At 40.5% G+C, this 10,366-nt stretch overlaps 1 protein-coding gene across 1 annotated transcript; it reads left to right on the top strand.

Moving 5' to 3' along the window:
• The first annotated feature begins 276 nt into the window (after nt 1-276).
• SPIC (Spi-C transcription factor) lies at nt 277-7,134 on the top strand. Its single transcript, XM_076328746.1, has 4 exons — nt 277-427; nt 2,057-2,172; nt 3,117-3,225; nt 6,707-7,134. The coding sequence occupies exons 1-4, from the start codon at nt 277-279 to the stop codon at nt 7,132-7,134; spliced, it is 804 nt and encodes a 267-aa protein (XP_076184861.1).
• The last annotated feature ends 3,232 nt before the right edge of the window (nt 7,135-10,366 follow it).

The following is a 10,366-nucleotide window of genomic DNA, read 5'->3' as shown; positions in this document are numbered from 1 at the left end:
TCTATTACATACTATAAAACACTCCAATAGCAGTAACACCCTTTATATAAACTTCTGCTGCAAATTAAGGAAATGAACCTTGAAACATTTGCGCGAGTGATTAATGTTACCCGTGTGAGTTGTCCCACTGACCTCAAAGAGACTTCTCAAAGGAGTGAGGACTTTCTCATAATAGTAAACAATTATGGTAATGCCTCAGTGTCTGCAAAATACATATTCCAGGAGGATGTATATTCTGTATAATCACTGTATTTACTTGGGATTTTCCGACTGACAATGTTGAAAGATCCAGCCTGGTCCTTTTTGGCTCCTGACAGAAAAATGTTCTTGCAGAATTTTCCTGACCAAGACGTACTGGGCCAGGCTTTCGAAGATGCACTAGAAGTACTGCAGCAGCACTCTGACAGAGAAATGCAGTATTCACCAGGTAAAAAAGACCATTATTCCATTTCATTTACCGTTTTGTATTTTTAAGGAAAGTACATCTGAAGACACGTAGGTGGGAGAGTAATTTCCCAGGGGTGGATTAATGAACAACAGAAGGGTACATTGGGAGGATGGAAAGGGGGAATAATATGCCCTGCCTGGTGTGGCATGCATCTTCCATGTCACAGCACAGGGAAACTGTTGGACAGTCCCTCTCTACCTTCTCCCCAGTACCAGCCTAGGTGCATTGAGCGCAGATTTCCTATAATCAGAGGATATATGACCATAGTGCAACAGACATTTTCCAGTTTCAATGTTTTCACTGAAAAATGCCCTTCTGTTATGCTGTGAATAAACTCTAATAACAATGAATTCCAAGGGAAAAAAAAAAGACAAAAAAAAAAAAAAGACCAAGGATCCAACAGGTGAAATTAATTTCCACAATTACTTTTTTTACATTAAAATACAAATTTTAAATATTTTTATGCAGAAAAGATAGTTTGAGTCTGGATAATTAATACAAAAGTGTTTTTCTTGGCTTCAAGAGTTTTCTACTTTACAAAACTTAAAATACAGGCAAGCTGTAAATTGTTCCAATTCAGGCAAGGTTTTGGCAATTAAATTACTATAAAATTTAAAATCTGTATTTGGGGTTTTAACATTGTAAATAGAAATGGTAGGAAAGGAAAATAGGAGGCTATATCACAAACCCTCTAAGTCCGGAACAAAATATCTACTGTATTCTGTATGGAATGCATTTCATATGAGGAAGTTTATTTACATATTATCTATTATATACTGAAATGTAAATAAGACCAACTGGGCCATATCTTCAGCTGCTGTTAATGAATTTTTGGCTCCACTACATTGGTAATTCACACATGCTGAAGGACCTATTATATACAATTTCTTGCAATGTCCTTGCCTGTATCTGTTGGTAGGGCCAATGGAGAGAGGTTTTAAACACTTGCAACTCAGTGTTTAGTATGTTCCACAGCTGCACCCACATCTCCACTTGCAATAGACGTACCCCCCAAAATCTTCTTCTGACCACCTGCAGTGCATAATTTATTCCAAGTGCCTCAGTCCGGTGTTCTCCTCTGCTTCTTTTAAACATCCTAAGGTCTTGGGTTCCTTCCGTGTTGTTCTTTCAGGCACTGCAGATGCTCTGATGCTCCTTCACTTCATTCATGATTGGAGACTCTTACTTGCATTGCACTAATGGCCTACAGAAGAACTGAGTGACATTCTCTTTTCCTTTCTAATACATGTATTACAGTAGTCTATAATTATCCCATTCATTATGTCTGGTGATTTGTTTGGCCCTCCTTTTTCTATTTCATAATACTATGAAATATCTGACATTTTATCTTAACAAATGTTGCTTTTCATTGTGAAGGTGAACAAAACCAGCCTAAGGGTGTGATTAGCAGTAACAGTACAGATTATGTTGGATAACCTGCTGACATGAAACATCTTGGCTCTGGAGAGTTTATTATCTAGAAGTCAGCCATAGGATAAATGCTTTTCAACACACCCAGTAGCATATTAGGTTGTTTGCCGCTGGGTTTTTCCCCCTCTTCTCTCCCTTTTACTCACCCAGTTTTTGCTCCATCCTCCTAATTCTCAGGTTACAAAAATTGCCTGGCTCTGATCAACCACCACCACCACCACCTCCGAGCAAGTCCCAGCTACTCTGCAGCACCATCTACAGAGGACCCAGGGTATAGCTGGAGAAATGTGATTGTAAGTGAACTGATTACTAGTAACAGAGTCAGACGTAAATGGAAAATTGGCTGCCCATTTGTGATTTCTCATACCAACCATTATGCTAACTCTAACAGAAATTCAGTCTGGCCAGGCATGATTCAGATGAAACTGCCTTGGGAAATAGTTGCAAAACACGTTTAATAGCCTCTTTTTAGGATTCATCTTAGCTGTTTGCCTCTCGTGCTCCTCTGTGGTTCATCATGTAACATGACAACGAACAAACAAACCTACTAGTACAGCAGGGAAAAGGGCTTCTGTCTGTTACCCAGGAACAGGCAGAGAACAACAACTTCCAGCCTCGCGTAGCTTCGGCCGCTGTGAGAAAGTGCCACGCCTTTGATTTCTTCCCCAGCAGTTTGCTTTAAGAGTGCTGGAAAGACCAGCATTATCTGGACTCAGCTCAGCTCCAGCCTGCAGAGTCCATGTTTGTTCTTAAAAACACTGGGACTGTGGCCTCCAGGAGTGGTGGAAAATGAATATTGCAGGGGAGAGAATTTCAGGTAAATAGATTCCACAAAAGCCCATTTTCAACCAGCAGATTAGCAACAACGTGACACAGGAACTACAGAGTCTGTAGGGACCTCATTCCAGGTGGCCCTTGTCTTTTACTAACTCCGGAAACAGAGTCCACTGTTCCTCCTCTGCTTCCAGCAGAAGGGTTGAAGGTCCAGAGTGAGGCAATTACTCTGTTTTCCCTCTTAATTTCTCCCCTGGTAGGCAGTCCTCCCCACTGGACATAAATTGGTGCTGCTTGTTACTGGTACAGTACACTGCGTGCCTTCATGGCTGAGAAGAGTCTTCCATGGGTGAGGTGATGAAAGGTTGCATTTTGAAGGCTTCAGTAAATTAATTACTGCAAGTTTCTTTCTCCTCAGAGAATGTACTCTATTAGTAACTCTTCATTGTCTTAATTCTTGAAGAACAGTGCAGCGGATTTTTATGCAGATGAGACTGTCTACCACACGCTGCAGAATACTCCAGAAAACCAAGTGATGCATGCTGCTGCTGGCCAGCCAAAAGCAGGGAAAGGTGTGTAGAAAAAGCGTCTCTTGATACATACATTATGTTACATTAAAAAATCCCTTGGCAAATCATGCTTTCTCTTTTTCTTAATTTTTTTTACTTTTAATGGGAAAAAATAAGTTAACATTTAATAGTAACTAGAATACAACTGCTAGTCTTCAATTCCTATCTGCTAAATCTCATAAGGTAAGATAAATCTGTTATCATCTTATTCTGTCCTCTTGTATACTACATGGAAAAACAAACCAGAGATGTGTTTCACTCCAAATCATCTGGGATGAAGTCTGATGCAGAGAAGTAAATCTAGCTATCAATAACATCTTTATCCACTTTAATAACTTATTTTTTTTTTATGTGGTCCAACAAGGAGTGGTTTTCTTGAGGGTTTTTCATATACGTGAATATTTTTGCACCTGATTTTATGCCTTTCTTTGCTTACTTTTCAAATTACCTTTCAGCTTTTGTCACTTCCAGTGTGCATTTTTATATCTATTTTTGTGCTCCTTTTGGTTGACTTTACTTGAGTGGATATCTATTTTGCAAAGAATAGGTCGTGTGACATTGATCATTACAGTACTTCATTTGTTTATTGCATTCATTCTTTGGTTTTTGTTTGGGACTCAGCATCTTTTCTATGACTCTGCTAGATGAGATTTACACAGCTTCCACTCTGAGCTGTTGTACCTACTTTTGACCGTGGAGTCTTTTTGAGTAGCTTCCTGGTTTTGTTGCTTTTTGAAATCCCCTTCTCTCAACTTTAACCACATGGTGCTAGTTTTTGGTATCATCTCTCCCCATTGATGCTGAACACTGTGGTTTCTGTTGCTTAATAGCTACTACTACCACAAATTCCTCGGGACGATGGGAAGAGTAGCCTCTCCTTTTAAGTTCTGTACTTCTAGTACTTGAAATTCACCGTTGCAAATGAAAACCTTTCAATCCAGAAATGTTGCTTTTCTAAGTCTTACCCGGTGTTGCACTGGGGAATTTTACATCTGAATTCACCTTCAGTTGTTACTGTTCTGTTAAACTTCATTTCCTATTTCGCATTTATTTTACATTATTATCAATCTTATTTTCCAGAAGGCTATACTGCATACATTTGCAGAATGACTGACTATTCTTATGGGGGGGGTGTGGTGTGGTGTGTGTGTCCTTTTATGGGTTTCTTTGTGTCCATGGCAATATTCCTGCCAGAAACTGTGATTTGGGGGACTATTTCCACTATACCTAAATAAATTTAGTCCTCTTGGCTTCTTATTAGGACATGAGAGGTTTTCTGTACACTAGCAAGTAGCGTAGCCCTTTAGGAATAGATCTGTAGATGAAACAATGAGTACTGAGGACCCAAAGTCTGTGTTTAAAGTGTTTCACAAGGGTTTTTTTAGGGCAATCTCTAGGCTGGCCTCAAGTTCTGGAAGATGCAGTGACTTAGATACGCTTCTGGAAAGCATCTTTGAGTTAGGTTTCCTCTGAAAGGAGTCCAGTTCATGCACGTCAAGACCATTCCATGATCTGAACTAAAGCTTGGTGAGCGGAGACAATCAAGAGAGGCACTTCAGAAATGCATCTGAATTAGAGATTAGAATTAGGCTGAATTAGACTCTCTCACACCCAGAGAGACTTAGGCTGCTTTGGGACAACTGAGCACAGAAATCTAATGCAGATGCTCTGAAACACCTTCTGGAGGAACCTGCCTCTCTCCAGTGACCACACAAGAAACCTGCAGACACGAGCCTGCTAGCTTAGACTGATGTTTAGGGCCTGGTGGCGAACACCAGTAGCTTATGCAACGAGGTGCAGTACTAAGATCTGTGGACTAACCCCAGCTCAAACTGCTGCATCGACATTGTGTAGCACTTTGTAGATAACAGCTGGGCTCTAGAAACATAGCTGCATTAACACAGAAGAGCCAGTAAGACCTCCCAAACCAAGACAGCTAGAGACAATGTGTCTAGAAATAAAAGCTCGGGCAGAAATGACAGCTGAACTAAGAGGACAGACAGCATGAAATCAGATGCTGCTGCAGACATGGCTACACTGTCATTTTCCAAAAGAGACTCAGTCCACAGACGTCTGTGGATTTTCCCCTGATTTTACTTGTTCTACCATAGGTTCATAAGTTTACAGCGTAATTTGAGTTGGAGGGGACCTAAGGGGGTCACCTACTAAGAAGTGTTTACTGTGACCAGGCAGTGTCCTTCACTGGTTTGCTTTTAAGCTTCTCATCTTGGGAATAATATATGTATTTCTAGTAGAATATGAACTTCTAGTCACAGGGCAATTTTTATTTAGATAATGAAACTTTATTAATTTTTTGGAAAGTACCTCTGATTTCAGGCTCTTCTTCTTCCTAGTCTGACTGTCACTTCTCTCCTCTTTCCTTACCACCAGATGCAGAATTACTGTCATCCCTAACAGATGTCTTGGCTTGACCTCAGTGTTCCTTAGCAACTGTCACTTTTCCCCCGTTCCTAGTTTAAAATAGTCACGCAAGACAAGACTTTATGAACTTTAGGTGCAGCTGCTTGTTTCCACTTTGGTTAAAGTGGAAGCCGTTCTTCTGCATAGATTCTCCTTTCTGCAAAATGTTCCTCTTTGTCTCATAATCTTCAATTCTTCCTCCTTACGGCAGCTTCTTGGTCACCCTTGGCTTTGTGAAGGGAACTAGAGGAACTTCAGAGAGAGGGATCCACAAGACCTAAGTGAAACTAAATAAGCCTCACTAGTAAACTTAAGTTTGAGAGCTGACCCTGTGGAGAGAAGCACTTTGTTAACTGACAAATAGTGCGGTACTGAGCTTGCTTTATTCTGCATGGGAATGCAAGTTGACACTTCGGCACATTTTTAGAAAACTACAGCGCACCAGAAGGTCTAGCTCCTTATTGACTAGGTGAGGTTTATGGTTCAAAACTAGCTTGCTCTTCCTGCTCACTCACTCACCCTTTCTTATATCTGAGACTACCTTGCATCCCCAAAACATTCCTGAAACAAACCTGACAAAATTGACTCATCTCAAAATCTTTGAGTTTTGATTAAGCAGGGGAAACATTTATTCAAAAACATTCAGATTGGCTCTCCGGAACCTCTTTCCTGCACTGTTTGAGGATATAATTTCCTGCAGTGAGTTCCTCGACCATGCACCTGCACAGCATGTGTCTGAAGACTGCTGAAGGTGACTTCTGAGACCCACCATGCAGTGAAGTCACAAGATATTTGTCATGATCCCCAAATAACCTGCTCTTGAAACTCTAATGACCAAAGCCCTTTCTGTCACCACAGATCTGTACATGTTTCAGAACTATCATTCCATTTGCTGTTGCTGGTCTTCCATTGTATAGTTTATACTGATCTTTTAATTTGTGACTGCGTATTAGGTTTACCTATGCTTTTGACTGTAAGACCTTTTGCAGGAAAAAGACAACTGCTCATCTTTTAAAACAAGTATGAGTTCCATTCTGACCTTTTGTACTTTATTTCTTAATAGGTAGAAAAAAACTTCGACTGTTTGAGTACCTCCATGAGTCTCTGTATGATCCAGCTATGGCAAACTGCATCCAATGGGTGGATAAGCCCAATGGTGTCTTCCAGTTTGTCTCCAAAAACAAGGAGAAACTTGCAGAGCTGTGGGGAGAAAGAAAGGGAAACCGCAAGATCATGACATATCAGAAAATGGCCAGAGCACTGAGGAATTATGGAAGAACAGGTGAAATCATTAAAATTCGAAGGAAGCTGACATACCAGTTCAGTGCTGTTGTTTTACAGAGACTTGCTCCATCTTACTTCTTGGGAAAAGAAACAGTTTATCATCCGTACATTCAGTCTAATCAAGAATATCAGTGTGCAGATGACTGGACCAGTTACAATAATTACATGTATAACAATGGTTATGCATTACAGCATGCTAACAGCTAGACATGTCTTTCACATAAACAGGCCTTTGTTAGCTAGTAATGCTTTCTAGCACAGGAACTCTTCTCTATACATAGCTTTTCCTTTAAGATATCATACAAACACATGAAGAGGAGAGTTTTAAAAATGATGTTGGCCTAGTTTTGTTCCTTTTGAAGTTAATGATAAACAGTCATTGACTATTGAAGAAAACCAGCAGCTGTAGGGCATGTTCTATTCTCCATGACGTTAATCAGAGGAATTTCTTCAGATTCAAGCTGGTATATCCAAGATCAGGATCAAGGCTTTTGTCTGTTAGTGGATATCAAAGATCCCACCCTGACAACACTCATTGGAAGTTTTATGCATGTCCCCAACATTTCCAATCAGAATTTAGATGCTGTTGTACCATAGCGCACACACTCCTTATCAGTTGGGTGCACGTGAATTAGAAAGGGAAGAGATTTGCCAACTGCATGAAGCTACTGTCTGCTTTTTTTATCAATGTTCTTTGTTAAGAGACACTTTCTGAGTGAATGCCTGGCTGAATGATAGGGTCCACATGAAGGTGCACCTGTTGGCCAAGTTGTTAATCCTTAATCACTTAAATTAACATATCTTAGCACAGATCCTAACATATGGCATTAGCATTGCCAGGTGCACGTTTCACTGTTGGCAGGATTCACTGGGAAAACGACCATACCATGAGGGGGTTAGTAAAGGATTACGCTTTTCATGAAGTTATTTACAGTTCTTCCCCCACTCATATAAGAAGCTGCACTTTTATCCAGCAGTTCTGTACTCTCCTAACAAATACAGCTTTGTTATTTATAACCTCTTTTGGAGTTATAACTTTATACATATAAATACAATTTCAATTCTCCAGCTCTTTTCCTACATGGGAATGTAGCTGAAAGGCTCAGTGATTTTACACTCTCTTTATGGGAAAGAAGGACTAAATTTAGGTAAAAAGAGAGTACTAGCCCCTTATGCCAGCATGGTACCTATAAATCTACTTTTTCTCATACTTCTGTTACCTGATCAACTTGTATCATCATATGAATTGGCTGTTGTGCCAAAATACTTCCATTCAATCGCATTCAATTACATGTTCTGCATTTTGCTTCAAGTGAGTGCAGGCCTGGATATTAATAAAGACAAAATTAATTTCTGTGGAGAGGTATAAATGGTGGCCTGGTATGTTTGATGAAATTCACTGACTTTGATAGTCGCCCCTTGCTCTAATTCCTGCTTACTTGTACAGGGATATAATTTTATGTAATAGACACAATGCACCACACTCTGCCTAAGCAAAATTCAAGGTTTTGAGTTAGCACTTCGGTAAGATGAAAGATGTGTACTCTTCGAAATCTGAAGCATGTGAAATAGCACTAAAAACAGACCCAGATTTTAAGTCAGTAAACATCTGCCAAAATAAGAAGGCCATAACTGTGTTGTTACTATTTCATTTTGAGTGTAGTGTCCTGTAAAATGTGAACATTACTACAAAATAGACGCAAGAATGCCTCTGGTCTTCTAGAACTGAATCTGGATCCTGCTGTAGCACTGAACACAGTGAGAGTTTAACTTTTACAAAGGACAGAGATCTTTCAGTTGGGATGCCTTCACTATGTGAGCACATATGTAAATACAACATTTCAAATGTCATAATGTACATAAATCTGCCAAGAAACTGCACAGTTTAGTTACTCCACATCTGTCACCCATTGCACACTGACTTTATGTTATTTACAAGGCTGGTAACATACACCAGGTTAAGAGTCTGCTTTGTGTAAAATGCTTACTTTATCAATATGTTTAGATTCACTTTCCTCAGCCTTATCTACTTGTTAAGGAAATAAATACTCATTCAAATTCTGTGTTACCTTTTTAACTTACGTATAAACATTAGCATTTGCTTCCTATAAAACTGGTAACCAGGTGAGATGTTATAGCTGCAGCCGGGAGAACAGTACAGAGCTGAAAGAGAAGAGCATAAAGGGTAAGAAGAACTGAAGGAAATTCAGGCAGAGAAGAAATGAGGGAATCATAATATCTGTGGATAGAAGAGACAGATTTCAGCCACAGGAGTAACCACGGGGACTGACAGTGTTAGAAAGGGATTTCTTTGAAGAAATGTAGCCCTCCCCCTCTTCCTGCCCCCCCCAATCAAATGTACCTGGAGAGATTTTAGAAGCTCCTACTGTAGTTCTGTGGCTATAAAGAAGGATATTTAACTATGCAATGACCGATATTGGGCTCATATACAGAAAAGATTCCTGACTGTTAGCAATGCTTTAACCTAGCAGACAGGTTAAATCATAAGCAAAAGCACAAGATTACCAAATATATGAAGCACGACTTAGATTTGCTGAGGTCTGAAATAAGGTATAGCTGGTTTTAACTGTGCAAGTGTTTAACCACTGAAACAACACACCAAGGGATGTGGTGGATTCATTGTTTCTCAAAATCTTTAACCCAAGATCATATCCATTTCTAAGATGTACAGTACTGCAATGAAGTAATGGTAAAGTCATAGCCATACCACAAGACACAAGACTGAATGTAGGAAACCGGACTTCTGCTAGTCTCAGTATCTGCAGGATCCTGTCAGGTAACTCCATGTAGGAAAGTCAAGGCTACATGTGGAGATCTAAACAGAACTGCAGTGGGTGCTTGGAAGGCATTTTGATTCCCAGTGCAATCCCCTGTGCAACTCACCCTCTATCACTGTCCTCCCACCCTCAGCCTCTGCGTTTTATCTCCTCCCTCCCATCTGCACAGGCTTTGACACAAGATGTGACGGTGCCAAGCACCCAGGGGAAATGTGAGAGGCAGCTCCCAAGACAGCAGCTTTATCCCATCTACATAACTCTTGATAACTGGCCCATTGCTGCTACTGCTGACTTCGCCTTTGTCTCTCTCCTGTGTCCTTTCTCCTCACCCCCAGCAGCCAAATCGGGCCAGAAAGCAGTCTGCCTGCCCACCCACCTGCCTATATTACACACTCACCTCTGACTTAGAGGCTGCACCTTGCCTCAGAAGAGCCTGGGATAGAGCCTAGGGGTGGGGAAAGAAGCTGGGCTCCTCCCAGCTCCCACACTTATTACCCCACTTTAAAGGATACCCTAGTTTGAGCAAGATGTTCCATACTGAAGTCCTGCACGTAACTAACACTGTGCCTCATGATGCTTCAGGCGTTTAATGAGGACATGAGCCTTTCAGGATGAAGTATGCCTCTGAAGGGATGGCAAAA

Source organism: Aptenodytes patagonicus, chromosome 1, assembly GCF_965638725.1.
Source record: "Aptenodytes patagonicus chromosome 1, bAptPat1.pri.cur, whole genome shotgun sequence".
NCBI classification, from domain to species: domain Eukaryota; kingdom Metazoa; phylum Chordata; class Aves; order Sphenisciformes; family Spheniscidae; genus Aptenodytes; species Aptenodytes patagonicus.
The sequence above is the reverse complement of the archived record's forward strand: the minus strand, read 5'-3'. Positions and strand labels throughout refer to the sequence as shown.